General features: G+C 33.2%; 2 protein-coding genes across 2 annotated transcripts; both read left to right on the plus strand.

The window, feature by feature from the left end:
- Window positions 1-5544: 5544 nt before the first annotated feature.
- LOC145166415 (protein VAC14 homolog) lies at window positions 5545-11953 on the plus strand. Its single transcript, XM_079085390.1, has 20 exons — window positions 5545-6049; window positions 6204-6317; window positions 6383-6448; window positions 8026-8115; window positions 8193-8312; window positions 8401-8429; window positions 8528-8670; window positions 8750-8844; window positions 9249-9335; window positions 9435-9542; window positions 9626-9717; window positions 9797-9878; window positions 9967-10032; window positions 10117-10232; window positions 10310-10430; window positions 10511-10672; window positions 10746-10874; window positions 10954-11022; window positions 11117-11392; window positions 11490-11953. The coding sequence occupies exons 1-20, from the start codon at window positions 5960-5962 to the stop codon at window positions 11601-11603; spliced, it is 2169 nt and encodes a 722-aa protein (XP_078941516.1). The 5' UTR covers window positions 5545-5959; the 3' UTR covers window positions 11604-11953.
- Window positions 11954-18593: 6640 nt separating this feature from the next.
- LOC145166416 (putative calcium-binding protein CML25) lies at window positions 18594-19710 on the plus strand. The gene has a single exon (XM_079085391.1). The coding sequence runs from the start codon at window positions 18908-18910 to the stop codon at window positions 19517-19519; it is 612 nt and encodes a 203-aa protein (XP_078941517.1). The 5' UTR covers window positions 18594-18907; the 3' UTR covers window positions 19520-19710.
- Window positions 19711-22075: the final 2365 nt, after the last annotated feature.

Here is a 22075-nt window from a genome sequence, read left to right on the forward strand (position 1 = left end):
AAAGACTTTTCAAGTTCATAACCTATGATTTTAATGATCTTTTTAAAAGAAAATTTTTCATTTTCCATAACTTGAGGACAAGTTATGGAATTCATCAAAATCCATTTAGATCAAAATTCTAACAAGAAAATCAAACAATTTGTCTATGATCTAAATTAAACTCATAAGAACAAGACAATTCAAATCAAACAAATTTCATGTAATTAGCCTAACCATATAAATCAATACAAAACATGAAACTTTGACAATTATCTTATAAATTGGATAAGCATGATCATTACCACATAAAAAACAGGTTTATAAGTTCAAAAACAGCTTAGGGTAATGATCCTAGTCCAATTCCAGCCAAAAAACTCGAAAAACTGCATTCTAGGGCACCAACTCTTTAAGTGTATGAACCAACTCGGCGAGTTGGATGAGTTTGTGCTTGGACTCGGTGAGTCCCCCAGTGGACTCGGTGAGTCCACTGTCCAGAACGGCAGAAAATCGATTTTTAAAGCATTTCCAAGCAAGTAGCATCAAGTATAATTGAAAACAAGCCTAGGCTCTGATACCACTGTTGGGTTTTGAGCATTCTAACACTCCTAAGGTATGCATGCAACCCTAAATGCCTTGGATCTATGTTTTCTCTATTATACATGCAAACTTGAACATTCCAAGGTATTAACCTAACTAGCATACAAAACATTGATACTTGGGTAATAAAACAAGTTAGAGAACATACCTTTTCTTGTTGTTGGAAGCCTTGGACATTTAAGAACTTAGTGCCCCAAGTGTTGCACCTCAAATGGAATCACATAACACCACTAACAATTGGAATAACTTGAGAGAATGATACTTCCACTCACAAATCGGTTAGCCCTCTTATAACTATCACTAGTGCCAATTTCATGAACTACGAGGCTTCTTATATAGTGTGCACATTAGGGTTACACCATGTAACTCATGACTTTCCACATTCCTCATGATCCATGGGTTTTAACCTCCATGGAGTATCCATGGGTCACCACATGGGTTTAGCCCAACATGAAGAACTATGGATCATAAGCCCACTTTATAAGAATGAATGATTTACCAAATCAATCCCCATTTATTTAATTAGTCTCTTTTGATCACAAAATTAATTCCAAACTAATTCTTGATCAATACTAATTAAATAATATGATTTTATATTAATATATTAGAACTTATAATATATTAATAAATCATAAATATCATCTTCTCACAAAAGTCTATCCAAATTGTTCCGATGCCATGCAACCCAAATGGGTCATGCTACTCTCGGGTCAAGTACATACCAATAATAGTTATGGGCTTAGACACCTAATCCAACACCTATCTCCCAACGATTTCCTGAGGATCCTACATTGTCAAAGTTCAGGATCTTGGGTTGCAAGATCGAGGGTGCTGCTCCTTGGGGTTTATGGATCTCCGCCCTTATTATTTCCATCTCCTTGAGTATAGTCTTGTTTTCCTCCCGATGTTGGTTTATTTGTTGCTTTACCATCTTCACCATGGAGAAGAGTTCACTGTTACGGAACAGGAGGATCCTGGAATCTCAGGGATCCCGGATTCACGTGGATGATGATCGGAGAGGTGTGCTTTTTAGAGATATCTGTAGTTTTCCTCTAACTAGGAGGTCCTTTTGGAGGTGGTGGAAGATTTTTTGAGGAAATGGGAGGAATAGAGGAAGAAGATAAAGTTGGCTGTGTAGACATAATTTTCGAGAATTAAGAACACCATGGGCCCATGGCTGGCGCCAAATTGTTTTGGTCAAAAATCGACTAAGTGGATATCAACCAAGGTGTATGAGAGGTTGTGGTGTTGTGAATAATGTGAGTACTGAATTGAGATAAAAATAACACGAGTAGTTTACAAGGAAAGCCATTGATCATTGCTAGGATCTTCGACATAAAACCTTGGGAGGTGATAATGATCACCTACCTTGTATGATCTTATTGATTTGAATGTAAATTACAGAGATGATGATAGAAATACGATTACAAGTGTTTGCCTAGCTCTAAGTATGTAAGGTGTCAAAAGATTGTGCCTGTTGTGTGTGTTTTACAAGTGTATATATAGTCTAGGTTAAGTAACTAAATGTCTGATATTTCTGGGATCCTGCTGAACTGATATTTACTACATGCTTTGACTTGGTATTCCTTAGTTTTAAGCTTGGTTGCAGTGGTTCTTCGTTGTGAATGAGTCTTATGTTGACCATTTTTGCACGTGTGAGAAATAAACAAGAAATATAGTCGTTAAATTTGTTAGGAAATAATAATGGTGATGTTCAGGATGTTGATGTATGTTCGGGATCATGAGACTCCTTTAAGATCTGGGATCCTGGATAGGTTTAAGGATCCTTAGAAATCTTTGAGATCTGAGATCCTGGATAGGATTGAGGATCTTGGTCCTAACACCAACTAGGTCAACTGAGTCAACCTAGCCGAGTCAACCCAACCGAGTCAACTCGACCGAATCAACTCAGGGTGCGTACGCGGGGCGTACTCCGAAGGTAAGCTGGGCGTTCACGCAACCTCGCATGCTGACCACTATCAGTGTGGTTGACCTCGTACGCGGGGCGTACTCTCAGAAGTCCAAAAATCCATTAAGAGCTTAATGGATAAAGCTCTTACATCCATAATTCAGATCCATGGCTAAAATACTCTTAGGAGCCATAAAGTCTCCAACTTTATGACTTAGCATGCCAATAAGTGCTTAACTCAAGGTCTTATTCCATTAAGACCTTCTAAATGATGCATGAAGCAAAACTAACCATTTGGAACCCATTTTTATGACTTAAGAGCCCTTCTAGGGTCTGAAGGGACAGCTGAATGGTCCAGAACATGCCATGTACAAGATTTAACATTTTAGGACCAAAACTCCATAAAGACATCCAAATCTAGATCTATATTCTAGAGGGATAAAGTTTCAAGCTTTATACCTTAGAAAGGTTGCAAATGATGTAGAAACTCCAGATCCAAAATGCTTCACTCTTCCAAGATGAGCTTGACTTCCTTCCTTCTTCTTCTAAGCACAAAAAAAACACACACACACACACACACTTCGGTTGAAATAGCTTCTCAAGGTGAACTAGGGTTGCAAAACGTCTAAAGAGGGATGGTGGCTGGTAAGGTGAGTTATGAGCTAAACCCTAAAAATTAGGGTTTCCAAATCTGGCAAGTACGCTCAGCGTACACACCTACGCATAGCATACTCCCCTGAGACTCCTTTGCAACATATGCAACATAATTAAATTATAGGGTTGAAATTAGAAGTACATTATCATCGGGATGTTACATCAACTCACAAGTCCAAATCCCACAACTATGCCCCTTAAGGGCAAAAAGACCATTTTGTCCCTTCCATGGTACAAAACCCTAAATATTGACCAAAAGTCAAAAGTCAGCAAAAGTCAACTGCCCAACGCGTACGATGGGCGTACACTCCTCCTACGCGCGACGTACTCAAAGAACCAGGCGGGTCGGGGTCATGTCTGGCTATGCTGGGCATAGCTAGAAGTAGACGGGGCATACGTCGTTTGATCCCCAAAACCACTATGAAATGTCTTAATCGTTAAGACATGCAATCCAAACATAGATCTGACCTCCATAGAACGTCTTAATACACAAAGTCCATAACTTTAAGCTTTTGCATGGCTGAAAAGAGCTTAAACCTTAAAACCCTAACTTAATACATACTCAACACCACCAATCTCTTGCATGGATGGAAAGGGACCATCAAGCAACCATTTTTATGACTCTAAGCACTCTAATACATCCAAAAGGACAACCAAAATACTTTGGAGTAACCCATACTCACAAAGGTCCAAGCTTTGGGACAAAAAGCTCATAAAAACCCATTTAAGAGATCTAGAAAGAAACACATCAAGGTATAAACTTTATATCTTCAAAAGATACACAAGATGAAGGAGTTTTAGGATCTACAAGCTTGCATGTAACACCACCTTCTCCAAGGACCTTTTTCCTCAACAAGAATGCACAAAATCACCAAAAAGACTCCAAGATCCTCACTCTTAAGGCTAGGGTTCGATATCTAGGGTTTAAAGGGAAGGGAGGTTGTCTAAGAAATGTCAAAGGGAGGCACAAGGTTTTTAAATAGGGGTCACAACTCAAATTTAGGGTTTTGCCACCTGCATGCGTACGCCCAGCGTACGTCGCCTCCACCCCGATCCTTGCTAAGGCTTACGCCTGACGTACATGGCTAGTACGCCCTGCGTAAGCCGAAAATCCTCACTTCTTATTATAAAATCATTTAGCAAAACCAATACATAAATAGATTGGTACCTCGGGATTTGGGATGTTACATGTGGTCTCGTTAGGGTTAACGATTACAATTACCTTAATGGTACTATCTAGATTGGCTCTCAGCAATTCATTTGCATAATCCCACACTCGAGCATAATGGTCATTTAGTCTTCCTTCTATGAGAGTCATTTCCCTCATCCTAGCTCTATAACACCTTGTCCAAGATACTTCACAGTGAAATTTCTTTTGTATCAATGCATGCATATACTTACATTTCAATATGGGAGTCCTGATCAAGTCTTTCAAAAACTACCTTGCAAGCCATGTTAGGTTCATTAGGGAAGCATTCTTAAAGTTCCTTACACACTTATGCGCATCAATCATTTTTTTAATATAAAAAGACATCTCTTTACTCATCTAAGAGGCCCAAATTCTAAATGGGCAAGGTTTTTTAGTCACTTTTCCTACCACATTGAACCAACATTCTAACACTATAATATTTATGGAATCTCATATGGTACCCATTGCTGATTTCATAATTAGTTAAACAAACCTTGAGTTGTTAAGGAGACTCATACCTTTCTCCATGCATATGTTTCATCTTGTTCCACTTCACAAAAGGATTGTGGGGGCAAAATTCAACCTCAACACCATCTTCATCTTCGGATTGATGGCTCATTTCCATTTCCATGGTGTATCTTCAAAATCAGAGGCACATTCATCCTCATCCTCGTCCTCCAAATCAGGGACGTAAGCATCATAATCTCCACAGAGGGTGTTCACGAACACACATCGTTGCATCTAGAAGGTGGTATGTTTTGAATTTATCTTCCTCTTCAACATCTATATACGTGATATCTAATTCCTCATTTTGGTCTTCGTTAATAACATAATTGCCTCCTTCATCAACGTTTGGCTTCATTACGAGGAATGAATTCAGTAAAAACCCTCAATTTAGCTCTCGATGATTGAAACGACTAAAATGTAAAAACCCTAATTTGATGGGTGTTTATGTGGGGAAATGTCAGATTAGATGGAGTAACTGGTTCCGTAAGTGGTAACCGGTTGTTGGAGACAAGATGCAGGGGTTAATAAAAAAAAAAAAAAAAAATTCAGGAATGATTTTTACGTTAATAGAACCAATCTTTAAAGACTTAATTGCAGAATTCCCTAAATAATAATATTAAACTATAAAATGAAATAGTACTATTATTAAACTATATTACTAAACTATGAAATTGATGTAGATTTGGGTAGTTTACATAATTATCCTTGGGCTCAAAAGCTGGCAAACTTCTGTGATCAACTCCCAACTTATCACGCGTTGCTCTTCTTATTCATTACAAACCCCAAAACGCCAAAAACACGCCCTTGAGAACTAAGAAACCATCCCTCCGACAGATCTCCGGCGTCTCTTTCCGTTTCCATTCAATCCAATTCACACACTCAAAACTCCGATTTAGATCTACAACACACTCGAACTCATCGAATTTCTCCTTTAAATTCCAAAAATCCGCTCATCGTTTTCCTTATTCTGTAATTTTTAATTTCTCTGTTGTTATTGTTAGTTGTAATCCATGAAGGAGATGTTCCGATTCCAGCAAGAGAAGGTCAGAAAACGACTTTGATTGTTATCCGCCTTGCTCCGACTAGATAAGGATTTAATTATTTTATTATAATTATCGTTTGTTATGGCGGATGCTTTATCTGCCATTCCGGCCGCCGTGCTGCGGAACCTCTCTGATAAGTTATATGAGAAGCGGAAAAATGCGGCGCTTGAGGTTAGTGTGCTTTTTGGTTATTTTAATCAAATATTGGAATGTGCTGTATATGTTATTTTAGTCAATTTTGAACTACTGTGCTGTTTTTGTTCTATTGTTTAAAATCTATTGTTAAGTTTTAGATTTGGTGATGATTTTGTTGTTGTTTCTTTAGGTTGAAGGAATTGTAAAGCAATTGACAGCTGCTGGAGATCATGATAAGATTACTGCTGTGATTAATTTGCTGACACATGAGTATACTTACTCACCTCAAGCAAATCACCGCAAGGTATAGCCAGAATGATTCTGAGATTTTACTTGGCATTGTTGATAATTTGTTATTCATATTTGCAGGGAGGGTTGATTGGCTTGGCTGCAGCTACTGTTGGTTTGAGTGCTGAAGCTGCACAACATCTCGAGGTTTGGATTGATTTCTTTGGCTATTTTTTTTGTTATGACATAGAACACCAGTATTGGTTGAACCTTGATGATAGACTTGTTAGATTTCTGCAGTCAGTATAAAAATTATGCTATGTGATATAGGTCCTTAGTTTGGTGCAATCGTTATTCATAAATGAGATAAGTTAGGGTGCTGATCAGTTACCTTCCTTTTTCCTCTTTTTTATCTCTGTGTGTATCTGTTAATTTGTTATTTTACTCTGTAGTACCATAACAACAAGAAGTCATTAATCTCAAATTAGTTGGGGATGCTCAATAGAAATTATAGAGGTGAACCCTATATGTTTCTATGACATATATAACATCATTTATGCACTCCTGTTTAAGGAATAGCCCTCTAGCATATTCAATGACCTCAAATCTCTATACTGATCACCCATGTTAATCTTGGTTACTAACTGTTGCATTCCAAAGTCTATATTGATGATCACTTGTTTAGGATTATTGATGCATCATGCATTCACAGTTTTTTTAAGATGTGATATAATTTAAATGTCTAAACCGTTACAAGAACTCTCCAAATTAATTGAAAGCCTGTTTAGGAGTCATGTTCTTTGACATTTTATGATCTTTAGCTTAATCATCATATCTCAGTTGGGAGCTTTAAGTGATGTTCTCTTACATTTTAGTTTTGTTTGCAAGGTTTATGTTTTTGTTGTTGTTCTTGCATGTCTGTTCTCTCCTCATACGTAGAGGACTTGCTTGTTTTGATGATAAACTTCATAGATATGATCATGGATGATCTACTTTGAAATTAGGGTTTATTGTTTTAATGAGTGGTTTTTCACACTTTCATAATCATGAACATACAAGAAATTGGTTTAGACTTCAGAACTTTGTTGATGGAAAGTCTGAAATCAATTGGTAGATGGTAGGCTACTTGAAAGTGTGGTTATTGAACTGTTTCTAGCACTTCTTTTACATAAGGAGGCACAAGCTTTTGCTGCAATTAGAGTCATCTTAGAAGTTTTCCTTTAGCCCCACCACTAGATAAAACTTCAGTTTTATTAATGTGTTTATATAAAATTATGAGTAGAATTTGTTGATCCCTTTGCCATTTTCTGTATGGGCTGCTTAAATTGATACACAAGGACTAGTCAATATGTTGAAGAAAGCATAATCAGTAGTTTTATACTTCTACTAGCCTACTGGGCATTAATTCCCTATGTAGGTTCTCATTATATATTTATACACAAGGACTAGTCAATATGCAGTTACTTTTTCTTGATCATGTTGTTCTGAACTTTGCCTAACTATGCCTTCAAATAATAATTTATTGATGACACTTTTTGTAATCACATTTTCTTTTTCTTTATTTTTAGCTATCATGCTATTTGAGAAAATTATTAGTAGGTCAGGAAACTTTTTCGTGATGGGTTGAATTTAATGTCTCTTTATATTGTCAATTCTTTTGGTATTAGTTTTGATATCTTTAAACTATCTTTTTAATAGTTACAGAAAAGTAATTGGTTGATGTGAAGTTTGACTTACTTTTTAAATTTGATAAAACTTTCTCTTTTTCTGATATGACCTGCCAGCAAATTCTACCACCAGTCATAAACTCTTTCTCTGATCAAGATAGCAGAGTTCGTTATTATGCTTGTGAAGCTTTATACAACATTGCAAAGGTGAGAATGAATCCAGACTTCATCAATCAAGCTTTTTTAATATAAACCATTTTCAACTTACCTTTTGAGTTTTACAGGTTGTGAGAGGAGAATTCATTTTCCACTTTAACAAGATATTCGATGCATTATGTAAGCTTTCAGCAGATTCAGATCCCAATGTACAAAGCGCTGCCCATCTTTTAGATAGACTTGTAAAGGCAAGTGGTCTCATTATATATTTTAGCTCTTACCCATTTTCTATATAATGCTATTTACTGAATTGCCCTTTACTTGTTTGAAAAACAGGACATTGTGACAGAGAGTGATCAATTCAGGTGACTATCTTTGGTTCTACTTTATATTTGTATATAAGGGTAATTAGTCATTTTCATATTAACTTTTCCTTTTTTTTTTTTTTTTTTTTTAAAATCAGCATTGAGGAATTTATACCGTTGTTGAGAGAGCGGATGAATGTGTTGAATCCTTACGTCCGCCAGTTTTTGGTGGGTTGGATCACGGTTTTGGACAGTGTTCCAGACATCGATATGTTGGGATTTCTTCCTGATTTTCTTGATGGTAAAATATTTTATTTTAAATTTTATAAACTTTTTCTTTATATGAACTTCACTGACATCGACATGATGATATATCCCAGGTTTATTTAATATGTTAAGTGATTCTAGTCATGAAATCCGCCAGCAAGCTGACTCAGCACTTTCAGAGTTTCTTCAAGAGATTAAGAACTCCCCGGTAACATTTCTACAAGAAATCTGTCATCAGATCTCTCAGTTATATTATTTTCTGAGTAAATTACAGTTTTGGTCCCTTAAAGGAATCAGTTTGCAATCTTGGTCTATATTTTGATGTTCTCTAACGGTCTTAAATCTAACTACTCATCTGTTTTTTTTAAATGACCATTTTTCCCTTTGACCAAAACTGAAAAAATACTATACCACAGGGACCAACATAGTATTTTTTTTTAAAAAAAAGGTAATAACCGAGTAGTTAGATTTAACTATCGAGGGACCAATGTCGTTATGAATCTTTAAAATAAGGACCAAAGTTGCAAACTGATTCCTCAGGGACCAAAAATATAGTTTTTTTTTTCATAGTTTATTTGTTAATTTCTGACTCTAGCAGTCCTACTCTTGAAGTCTGTAGATTATGGTCGCATGGCTGAAATACTTGTACAAAGAGCAGCTTCTCCTGATGAATTCACTCGTTGGACTGCAATAACATGGGTAATAATGTCATTTATGTTTTTATGAAAGTTTTAAACTATTTGGCAACCTACCATGTTTAGGCATCAGTTAGACAATTATTGTTTTTTTTTTCTGTAGATAAACGAATTTGTAAAACTTGGTGGAGACCAGCTTGTACCTTATTATGCTGATATATTGGGAGCTATTTTACCATGCATAGCTGACAAAGAAGAGAAAATACGAGTTGTAAGTTTTTATTTTATTTTTTATTCATTAATTATATTTTCTTTTCTATATGTTTTTTTTTTTGATATGATAGTTGTTATCAGGTAGCCCGTGAAACAAATGAAGAGCTTCGTGCAATCAAGGCTGCTCCTGCTGAAGGATTTGATGTTGGAGCAATCCTTGACATTGCTAGGAGGTTTGTATAAGTTTCAACACATATTATAATTTATTAAGTATCATAGTAAAATTACCTTTTTGCCCTCTCAATCTATCAGGCAGTTATCTAACGAGCATGAGGCTACTCGAATTGAATCATTGCATTGGATTTCAACCCTTTTGAATAGGCATCGTCAGGAGGTAACATTGGATTATCATTATATGAACCTTTTTTTTATATATTATTTTAGAGATCTTTAAAGTTACAAAAATCTCATCTGTTTAACAGGTCCTCTCTTTTCTGAATGATATTTTTGACACACTTCTCAAGTCATTATCAGACCCCTCTGATCAGGTAATCCACATGATGATGATGATACCTTTATTTTCTTTTTTCTTTATTGAAGGGTATTTTAGTCATTTGGCACAAACTTTGTAGGTAGTGCTCTTGGTGCTTGAGGTACATGCAGCCATAGCAAAAGACCAACATAACTTTCGCCAGCTTGTTATTTTCTTAGTTCAAAAATTTCGGACAGATCATGCCCTCCTCGAAAGGTGATAAATTAATTCTCTTCAATTCTTTTTTAAAAAAAAATATATTTTTTTCTGATTGACTTTTTTGCCCTTTTCAGACGTGGGGCTTTGATTATTCGCCGACTTTGTGTGCTTTTAGATGCTGAAAGAGTTTACCGTGAACTGTCTAAAATTCTAGAAGGGGAAGCTGATCTGGATTTTGCATCTACTATGGTTCAGGTTGTTTTTTATCTCAATAAAAAACAATCATTAATATTTTTAAAATATTAATGTTTTATATTTTTCATTTTGTATTTCAGGCTTTAAATTTGATTCTGCTTACCTCATCTGAATTATCTGATCTAAGAGATCTTTTAAAGCAATCACTTATTAACGCTGCTGGAAAAGACTTCTTTCTTTCATTATACACCTCATGGAGTCATTCATCAATGGCCATAATAAGTCTCTGCTTATTAGCACAGGTAAGGTTATTATATTACCCTATTATTTGATTATTACATTATTAATTTAATCTTTTTTTTTTTTTTTTTGTAGGCTTACCAACACGCAAGTTCTGTGATTCAATCTTTAACAGAGGAGGATATTAATGTCAGATTCTTGGTTCAACTCGACAAATTGATACACCTTTTAGAGACTCCTATTTTTGCTTATCTTAGGCTGCAGGTGTGTTGATTGATATTTAATTTAAAAAGTTGAATTTCTATTAGAAACAAAGTTAACTTTTTATATTATTTATATGCAGCTTCTTGAACCTGGAAGATACATATGGTTATTAAAATCGCTCTATGGTCTTCTCATGTTACTTCCTCAGGTGAATCTTGTTAATGAAATCTACTTTTCTAGTTCTCTTTCCTGAGTAGATAAATGAATTGAAGAAATGTTTATTTGATTTACTATGAATGCAGCAAAGTGCAGCCTTTAAGATCTTGAGAACTCGTTTGAAGACAGTACCTTCATATTCCTTCAACAAAGAATCAAGGAACCCTTCCACACTCTCACAAGATTTCAATAACATCAACATGAATGAGGAGGAAGATTCTTCTCATAACATGAACATGAGCAATAATGGAATAAACTTTGCATCTTGGCTACAACGATTCCAACAGAAACAACACCAACATCGCTTGCATTCAAAAACACAAGCACGCTCCTTTTCACGCAACATTTCCATTTCCTCAAAGGTATCTTAATCAATTCAATACCCCTCATAAATCACAAACAACATCATTTTCCCTCGGAAATGAAAAATGAGTTACTTTACTTATATTATCTACACAGGAGGTGAAGGAGGTTGAGAAAGCTGAAGAAGTGAGGGGGCCCACACCAGAGTTGAACAGGCCTCCTGTTTCAAGATCATCGCGAAAAAGTGGTCCAGGGCAACTACATTTATGATCTATCATTGTCTTGTCTTGTCTTGTCTTGTGGGTATAAAGTGTAAATTGTATATCGTTAGTAGTTTCTGTCTCTGGTGAAGAAGTTGTTATTATGAAGATGATGGGTTGTAGGTTTTTTTTTTTTTTCTTCCAGAAGAATGAATGCTTTGGGATGATGGAGGAGGTATTTGTTAACACTCCAGTGGATGTTTGCTCTTGTGGCTGTGTTATTTTTATTGGAGACCACAAGGGCTAAAGCCAGAAAAGATAGATATCCCGACTTATTTTAAACTTTAAACTTTATTCACTGATTGTCAATGTCAATGTCAATGTCAACTATAATAAGAAATCTACTTGTTTTGTATTCTATGTTTCTTCCTTATCTTAAAGTTTATTTTATGTTTGTTACAATTCAAATTTATGGTATTATAAGGTAACTCTAAGGTTTTGTTGCTGACTGTTTTATTGGCTATGTTTGATTGTCATTAACCAATTAATGAACTTATTTAATAACAAAATTAAGTTATTTATAACCAATATGTTTACTAAATTATCTACCATTTTGTCCAGAACCTAGGAATGATATTCTACTTGTAATTAGAACAACCGTTACTTAATCATAATAACAACTCAGAGTAAATATTCTCTAGAATGTTTGTTTTGACATGAAACTGAACATTACTTTAATTATTTTGAGCAACAAGAACGATTAAGTTTTTTATGTCATTTTAAGGCTTCATGCCACTTCTTTATGGTTTGATAACAATTTGGTGGCAGCTCATATGGTTGTAAGCACAATCAGTCTAAAGTTATCAACGTTTACATGCTGCTGAAGGTTGCTTCTCGTTGACCCTCTTAATCGTTATAGTTAAGTTGTTATGTAGCATTTATGCAATCTTCCAACTACACTCAAAGTTAATTGTTAATATGCAGTTACACCAACCCTCGAGCGAATGTTAGGACTATATGTTTTGAGTCATGAGGTGGAGACATACACATGGTCTTTTTCTTGATCATATGATAACTCTTGGTTGGATTGCAACTCAGACGGGAGTAACCTGCATTTGATCATTACACATTTTATATCAAAAATACATGTGAAATATAGTCTTCTACACCATCTAGAGAAGTTTAGGTATTTTTCAATATGAAACTATGGAAACAACACTAATAAATATGCCCAAATACAATTCTACTAGAATATACAAATAAAACATGTTCTTACTTGGTCTAAGAAAAAGCAAACCTTATATGCATAATACTTTATTTATCTCTGTATCCCTTCGTTTATATAAATTGTCAAATTATTAGGATTCACACATTCATCCACTACCAATGGGAGGGGGGGTACATTTAGAATTAGACTATCTAACCATCATTGTCTATTCAATCAGTTTCCCATTAAAATTAGCATAAGATTATTCAAACAATAAAATAACTATAAAACAAAAAAGATATGGAATATTGAGAAAATCCAAAATCACCTACAAGATTTGCATATTGTTGAATCATTTTCTTAGTCATTGTATTAAGAATGTGTTTAACAAAACTAACAAGTAGTTGTAAAACTGGAAACTGATAGTTGATAATTAGATTATTTGTATAGAAGTATTCGACAAATTAACTGAAAAATTATAATGATCATTCTATTAAGGACGTGTTTGGCAAAACTAGTTGGTAGCTGTAAAGCTTAAAACTAGTAGTTTGTAATTCACAGTTGTAGCTTTTATTTGTGTAAAAGTATTCAACAAATTAGCAGAAAATTATAAAAGTTTAAAATTACATAAAAACTAAAAGTTAAAAGTTGTAAAAATCTGAAAGGTACAAAAACTACTTGAAATAGCTTTTGGATTATGAGTTTTTTTTTTGTTAAAATAAAAGTTTTAAACTTGTACTTTCGAACAAATTTTTTTCTTTAATTTTTTTTTCTTAAAGCTAAAAATTGTCAAAAGATTTAAAAAGTTTGTTGTCAAGCCTTAAGGGGGTGTCTGAAATTGTTTATTTGAAGTGTTTATTGATTTATTCCGCTTTTGTATCAACAATAAGGAGTGTTTAACGTTTGAATAAAAAAATTTCATAAGCACTTATCGACTTAAATAAGAAGTTTTTGATAAGTCACTTCCTACTTTTTTTGGAAAGGGAACTTCCCTAACGATGGTTTCCGGGCCAGCTTTTGCGCACCGACTAATCCCCCGCTGCAAACATGAGACTTTGCCTCATGCCCTGGAGTCACTGCAGGCGAACCTCCATGGCCACAATGGCTGAGTGGTGCCAGGATTTGAACATGGGTCGGTCAATAGGTTATCCACCATATCTTCCACATGCCTTACCAAATCACCACAACCCAAGTGGTTAAGTCACTTCCTACTTATTGACTTATTTAAGGAGTTTTTAATAAGTTGTTAATTATTACACATAAAATAAAAGCTTGCCAATCACTAAAAATAATCTATCACTTATTTTGTTTCGACACCGGATAAACTAATTCAATTTTTTTTAAAAAAAATTCAGTTATAACACCGAATAAACTAATAAACAATTTTACAAATAAACACATAACTTAGTTGAGTTTTCTAATATGTGTCCTAAGTGAAATGTATTAATTTTATAGAATATTACCATAATTAAATGAAAAATATTAACATAATTAAATATGAAATTATTAATTAATGCATTTCACATATAATTATAGTAATATTTCCCATAATTAATGTTTTTTATATAGAAAATCTCAACTTAATTTTAAATAAAAAATCCCAAACACCCTTTGAATCATTAAATGGTTTGCCAAATAAAAGGCCAAACAATCAAACAAATAGATCCGATGTGTGGATTTATAAATATCTTTTATATTTGGCATTTAGTTTGTATTTGGAGTTGCCAAAATAGAAATACTTCAAAAAATATTGAATTAATCGGATGATGTTGTTGCTTTTATGTGTAAAAACACTACTAAATTCAATTGATAAAACCCCACCTCAAAATATCTATACATGAAAATGCCTTATTTATTAAAATGAAGAAAATAACGTTGATACTACTTTTGTTTTTTATAAACTAATGTTTTAGAATATTAAAATTGTCAATTAACCGATTTTATGTTTTAAAAGGGTACCCGCTATCCTAGGTTGAATATGTCATTTCTTTTTTAAATTTTACACTTTTGATCTGAATTTTAAATTTTATTACAACTTCGGTCCAACTTCATAATTTTGTTACGAAAATACTCCAAATTTATTTTTCTACAACTTTTCTAACACCTTTTTATAATAGTTTAGAAGATTTTTACTTAACTTTTTTTCCATTTTTTTTAAAAAAATTTACAATATTTTCTTATTTTTTTCCAACTTTTGTATTGCCACATATACATCAGCAAACATTTCTTTCCCTACTTTTGCATTGCCTAATATATATTAGCAAACCAATTTTTTTTCAAAATAACCATTTACAATTTTTGTGTTTTATTATTTCCTTGGATTTTAAATAATATCTGTTTTTCATCAAACCTAAGTGTCGTACAATCAACGAAAAAAACATTTGTTAATGCATATATATATATATATATATATATATATATATATATATATATATATATATATATATATTAAAAAGTTGGTTTGTAATGCATATTAGGCAATGAAAAAGTAGGGAAAAAAGGTTGTTTGCTAATGTATACGATGCAATACAAAAATTGGAAAAAAAAAGTTAAGAAAAGATTTTAATTTTTTTTTTCAAAAATAAAATGGAAAAAGTGAAGAAAAAGAAATCTTCTAAAATATTATAAAAAAATCTTAAAAAAGTTGTGGAAAAATAAATTAATTTTTTTTTAGGCAAATTCATAATGAAATTTTAAATTTGGACTGAATTTGTAATAAAAATTAAAATTTGTGTCAAAAGTGTTAGAATTTGAAAAGAATGACCTATTCAACCTAAGATAGAAACTAACCATATGAAAAACATGTTATCATTTTAAAACATAAAATTAGTTAGTTGACAAATTTGACATAATGAAAAGTTAGTTTACAAAAAAAAGTAATAAACCTAATAAATTAAGAATATTTTTGCAAATCTAAAAATGTAAAATAATTTTCACTTGGATTATCTTATATAATATACTATGTTTAGTAAGTTCTTAATAAAGTTTTACTTATATAACCAGTTTATAATTTTAATTGTAAGTTAATAATATAAAGTATCATCTGCAAAACAAAATTAATTGAACAGTGTATTTATTTAATGGTTAATTATATAAAAGAACTTTATATTTTTTCTATTTAAATCTAATTTTGTTTATTTCAAAAAAGCTATTACATTTTGCTATTTTTTTTCTACTTGGCTCTTTTAGGAAGTTTACTTACAATCTTCCGGTTTTACATAATTTTCTCGAAAAAACCTTCAACTTTTTTCTTCTACCCCCACTCCCCTGCGCGACACACTTTGCAAACTTTTTCCTTTGGACCAATTTTTTTTGGACTCATAATTCATCTGTTTTTTTCTTCATATTGTTGGAGTTTTTGATAGCTTTTAACATCAAAATCTAAAGGAGACATTTATAATTTTTTTCAAAACAAAGAGAAAAAATATCGTCTTCAATTCTTGTTGTTTCAAAATTTATTTTTAGGATGCTAAAAAGTTATAGCATATGAAAATTAACAATTAACTACCTTAAGAGGAAGATTTCATTTTCTTTATATTTCATGGAATGAAGTTGATCCATGGTTATCAGGATTTCTATGTTGAAAGAGAACCTAACTTGCAAACAATGACAGTTTTGTTATGGTGCACGTAATGGCACCGACAACGCCTGTTGGAGGATAAATGAAAATAGGGTGATGGTGAAAATCCAGAGTCCTTATAGATCGTGTATGTTCACTTTTCGAATTGATATTTCCACCCTATGGAAATCCAGTCTAGGACAATCCAAAAGGACACTTGTGTATCTAGACACATAAACACAAACCAAACCGCCAGTGAATTCTGAGATCGTTTAGAAAAGGAAGAGCTGAGAAAAGGGCTTTGTATATGGCTCAAAAGAAGAGCCGTATATATACATGACAAATTAGGATTAATCTTCTAAATTAGTTATGCAAATCTCGAAATTAATGACATAATCAATGGTTTTCTAGAATCGTTACCCCTAGGACCCTACAAGGGGGCGTGGCCCCTTTGACCCCTGTCATTATGTCGTACCGATTTATAATTCGATCTTATATATGACTGCATTCCGCATTCACCAAACATATAATATTGAGTACAAACAATTAGCCCCTTAGCTCAAATGTCAGTTCTAATTACACAAAAATGTCAAGTGACACTAAAATCACCAACAACGCCTAAGTAGTCTAAACGTAGTGTAAAAAATTTTGATTTTTTTTACTATTGTGCCACTACTATTTTTCTCCGTGTCACACATACTATGGAATCCTGCGTCCGTCCCTACTTGCAGAGTCATGGGTTTTCTAGGTCGGAACATGAAGTAAGTTGGATTGACTTCTTAGATTATTTCTAGAATCAAATAAAATGACAACTTTGAAACTCTAAATCTATGTTTGGATTATAATTTTAGATTCCTCTTAGAAATGCTTTCAATCTCAAAATTGATTTGATCCATAATAATATTATTATATTCCTTTGAAACTCTATTTCTTCATCAATAATTTAAAGAACCATTATGGCTTGATACCGATTGTTGAGAGAAATTTTTGTGACATATGATTGCGTGATTGTATAAGTTAACTCAAAGGGATCTTTAATAGGTCAACAATAAATGAGATGTAAAATTAACAAGTTAAATTATGAAAATCATAAGAACAACATTTACAGAATAAATATAAAGCAATGATAATAACTTAGTTGAATCTTAACCAAGCTTGTATGCAAGACTTGAAGTTGATAAATGATGAACAAAATAAGTTTGATGGACTAATTTTTAGTCCACCGTACTTTACAAAAAAAATACTTTCAACAGACTAAACCATGCATAAGTACAGTGGACTAACGGTCATATTTAACATGCATTACAGACAAAATCTAAACAAAAGATATCATCTAATAAAATATTGACACAAGTTCTGTGTTGCGGTGTAAAGTACACCATACATAGCCAATCACCAAGTTCGGTTATAAGGTAACTTTGGTCCACATCCAAAAACATCTTCACACTCCTTCAACACCTCGCCATAAACACTTAGCTGCCGAGGGACACTTTCATGCACCAACAATATTCAACAAATTCCTTTGGCATTATAGAATTTTTCAATGTATAATGAATCTAATGATATTATTATTGATCAAATCACTTCAAAGATTGAAAATATTTATAACGGAAAAACATGAAAGCTTAAATTAGATTCTAAAGATAGATTGGAATTCAGAAGTTGTCTTTCAATTTGATTATTAAAATAATATTATAAAATATCAAAGCTATTTTAGACTAATGATCTTCACATGCTACAATCTTTGAATGTTCTACAGATAGATTTTGATATATATTTTTTCAACAAAATTTCGGTGCAACATCTTTTCTCTTTGTGTTTAAAAAAATAAAATGTTTTTTTTCTATGATTTTAATGTTAAAAGCTATTAAGAACACCGTAAATAACAACAACAATAAGAAAAATAAAGAAATTATGAACCAAAATGTAAAAAGCTAATATAAACAAAAAAGTGTGAGTTTTTTTTTTTTTTTTTTTTTGGGAAAAAAAAGTCAAGGGTTATAAAAAATAGTCGATGGTTTTTCCGAATTTTATTTATAAAAACCGAAGAATACAGTAAACTTGCTAAAAAACATAGATGAGAAAAAAAATGAAAAAATATATGTGATTTTTTAAAATAGAATAAAAAAGAGTTTACATTTAAACGGAAAATTTTATTAAATATAAGATCATTATACAATTAATCGTTTATTTTATCTACAATTTATAAATCAAACTTGAATTTGAATTTGAAGACTTAATTTAAAAGAAAAAAAAAATCAAAGTATTTATATTGGTTGTTAGGTGTTGTTTGGCATTATTAAGTTTGTTTAATTGAAGCGGAGAGAAAACAGGAAGGGGCACCATTCACTCATCGTGCATTCACGCACGCCTCTATTCTACAGGAACTATGATACCTAAAAAGGGGGCGACAAAAAAGGGTTTGATACGTTGATCTTCATCTCTCAAATTCTCCCATCCATAACTAATCCCTTTTTTCAGATTTTCAATCCATCAATTTCATCCCAGTCGCTTTCAATCCTTTCCAAATTTCGGCGATCTTTTGATTTTGTTTTGCCATTTGTTGTCGTGTTGAAAAATCAAAAGGAATTTTAACCCTATCGTATTCATGGGTTTGAAGAATTTGTTTCATCGGAAGAAGAAAAACGGCAAAGACGACAGCAGCCACAACGGCACAAATCCGGTGTCGAATAAGTCGCCGCCGGTGGCATCGCGTACGAGCTCCTTCAACTCTCGCGAGCGGATCGAGGAGGAGTTGGAGCAAGTATTCAAAAAGTTCGACGTCAATGGCGACGGGAAGATCTCGTGGTCTGAACTGGGATCGATAATGGGAAGCCTCGGCCACCAGCCTAACGAGGAGGAATTAAAGAACATGATCAAGGAGGTGGATGCAGATGGCGACGGATTCATAAATTTGCAGGAGTTCGTCGAGTTGAACACGAAGGATATCGATTCGGCGGAGGTGTTGGAGAATCTGAAAGACGCGTTTTCTGTTTTCGATATTGATAAAAACGGGTCGATCTCGGCGGAGGAGTTGCATAATGTTTTAGAGAGTTTGGGGGAGGAATGCTCGATCGCGGAATGCCGGAAAATGATCGCCGGTGTGGATGTTAACGGCGACGGCATGATAAGCTTTGATGAGTTCAAGGTGATGATGATGACCGGAACGCGCTTTGATTCGATCGGGTCTCAGAGACATGTGGAGGTCAAGGACAATTAATTTTCTTAATTTTAGTAGTTAATATTTTGAAAATATTAAAAAAAACCAGAGAACCATTTTCTTTTTAGTTTTTAATTCCTATTTCTTGTTTTGAGTATTCATGAGAAGAATCATGATTGATGATCCCCATCAGTTTTTTAGATTATTTTTCAAGATTCATCTTATTTATATTATGGCGATTTAAATGATTATTATGAGTTGTTACATCTAGTTTATTCTGTTACATCTAATTTATTGATTTTTATGTGAAGCTCCAACTATTTGGGAGGCCTATTAATTAATCATATTATTTGATAATTAATTATAAATATAATATTTTTAGATTTGATCGGTAAAACTACGTGGTAGCTGAAAGTTGTAGTTTTTATTTATGTAGAACTATGCAATAATAATTTTTAGTTTTTAAAGAAAAATTAGATTATACCACAAGCTACTGTAATTAGCTTAAGAATTATGAATTTTTTATTCAAAATAAAAGGACGTGTTCGGTAAAATTAGCTGGTAGTTTGTAGCGTTTTGTTAAACGCTACATGAAGTAGCATTTGGATTTGGAGCGTTTTGTTTAAACTAAAAGCTAGAAGTTTGTAGTGTCGAACGGAACGTTTTGTCAAACGCTAGAAGCTAGAAGCTCTCAAACGCTCCGTGCCGAACACGCCCGAAGATAAAAACTCCTACTCTGAATAAACTTTTTTTTTTCCTTGAATTTTTCTTTAAAAGCTAAAAACTAAAAAATTTCGAAAATTGAAACTAAAAACTTGATGATCGGTTCAAATATTTTTCTTATTCTAACAAACCAAATTATATAATGTTGGGTATTCATAAAAATCTTAATGCATGTTAAGGATTTAAACTTAATGGTGATGAACATGTTAAATAACAATTATTATGTAAAAGCTTTCACCAAATTTAATCAAAATTTATGAACTGTGAATTTGGTACGGGGTTAAAGTAAATGTCTTTTAGGGCTTGTTCGGCACAGAGCGTTTGTGAGCGTTTGAGAGCTTCTAGCTTCTAGCGTTTGACAAAACGCTCCGTTTTGAACAGAAAGCCTCGTTCGGCACTACAAGCTTCTAGCGTTTAGTTTAAACAAAACGCTCCAAATCCAAATGCTACTTCATATAGCGTTTAACAAAACGCTACAAGCTACAAGCTATCCGCTACACGCTACAAGCTACCCGCTACCAACTAGTTTTGCCGAACACGCCCTTAATAGGTTGAATATGAATGGACTAATACTTTCGGTTGTTATTATGTGTATTGTTAACAAAGTTTTAAGATGATCCTCGACCTCGATTGTATAAATGACGATGACTAACATGGTTAATTAATGTCATTAAATACTAATGAAGTGATATTTGACTTGAAAATGTAACAAAATCTCATTGGAAATATGTTATTAGTTATAAACCAATGTTGTTATAAATGGGCAAAATGTTGTCAAAAGATGGTAAAGTTAGGTTTGTATCTAATGAGAACAAAAGTGTACAAACAACCAAGGTATTAAATTGCTATGGAAAATACTTGCAATTTATTTTATTGTTAGTAAATGAGGTTTGAAATGGAATTATTTGGCATATCAACAAAGGGCTAAGGTTAGAAAAATCGATGTGATTTCACGACTATCTACCAAAAATTGATGCATGCTATAACTCTACATGCTTGATTATGTTTATGACATTGTGTGATCATATTTGGTATGCAATCTTGTGTATAGTTCGTTCATTATTATATGTAGTTTAGGATTAGACCATCCACGTGGTATGGTTATTATATAATCACTCATTGATCATGGTGAATGTTATGAGGAGACTAATAGATGATTCTTGTAATCATTTCACATATCAATCAAAGCTCATCCCACTCAAAGTCAAATGCTTCGTATGGAGGGCTAATCTTGACCGAATACTTGTCTCAGAAGCGCTTATACACAGGGTATTCCTGTAACTCCAAACTGTCAGCTATGTGGGTGAGTCACCGAATCAACGAATCACCTTCTTTTTTAGTGTAGTTTCGCAAAACAGGTTTGGTACTGGATCCTCAATTGGTGTGGTTTACATGATATACAATTTGAAGGCATCAAGGAATGCATCAAGTTTGGAGCTTCTTGGGGGAAATGTGCAAATACAAGCCAGGTGCTTAACGTGATCCTATATTCGACGGTTTGGAACATATGGTTAGTCCGTAACGAGAAAATCTTCCACATAAAACACCCCTCTCCCACTAAAACGACGAATTTAATTATTCTACAGACGTTCGAATGGTGCAAGTACAGGGGTAAATCTGGAAAAACATGGACTGATTGGAGTTGTTTCCCATTTTGAATTTCTTTCTTCTTTGCTTTTTCTTTGTCTGTAAATAAATCTATTTCATCTTTAATCTCTCTTTGTACTGTTTCCATAGCTCCTTCCTATTGGTTTTTTAATATATATCTCTATTCGCCGTTTCAAAAAAAAAAGATCATATTGATATGTCATGTAGTCTTTTTGATTTGTCATGTGTTGATCACTTGATCGAAAAAAACAATCTCTAGCATGAATGTTGAATATTATGATATGT

This window comes from Lactuca virosa, chromosome 3 (genome assembly GCF_052849685.1).
Source record: "Lactuca virosa cultivar CGN04683 chromosome 3, Lactuca_virosa_CGN04683_v6, whole genome shotgun sequence".
Lineage (NCBI taxonomy): Eukaryota > Viridiplantae > Streptophyta > Magnoliopsida > Asterales > Asteraceae > Lactuca > Lactuca virosa.

Excerpts from the sequence above, each read along its gene's own strand:
- LOC145166415 (XM_079085390.1), top strand. The coding sequence starts at position 5,960 with ATGGCGGATGCTTTATCTGCCATTCCGGCCGCCGTGCTGCGGAACCTC. Across the intron at positions 10,673-10,745 it reads GTCTCTGCTTATTAGCACAG|GCTTACCAACACGCAAGTTC; the intron begins GTAAGGTTATTA and ends TTTTTTTTGTAG. Across the intron at positions 11,393-11,489 it reads ACATTTCCATTTCCTCAAAG|GAGGTGAAGGAGGTTGAGAA; the intron begins GTATCTTAATCA and ends TTATCTACACAG.
- LOC145166416 (XM_079085391.1), top strand. The coding sequence starts at position 18,908 with ATGGGTTTGAAGAATTTGTTTCATCGGAAGAAGAAAAACGGCAAAGAC.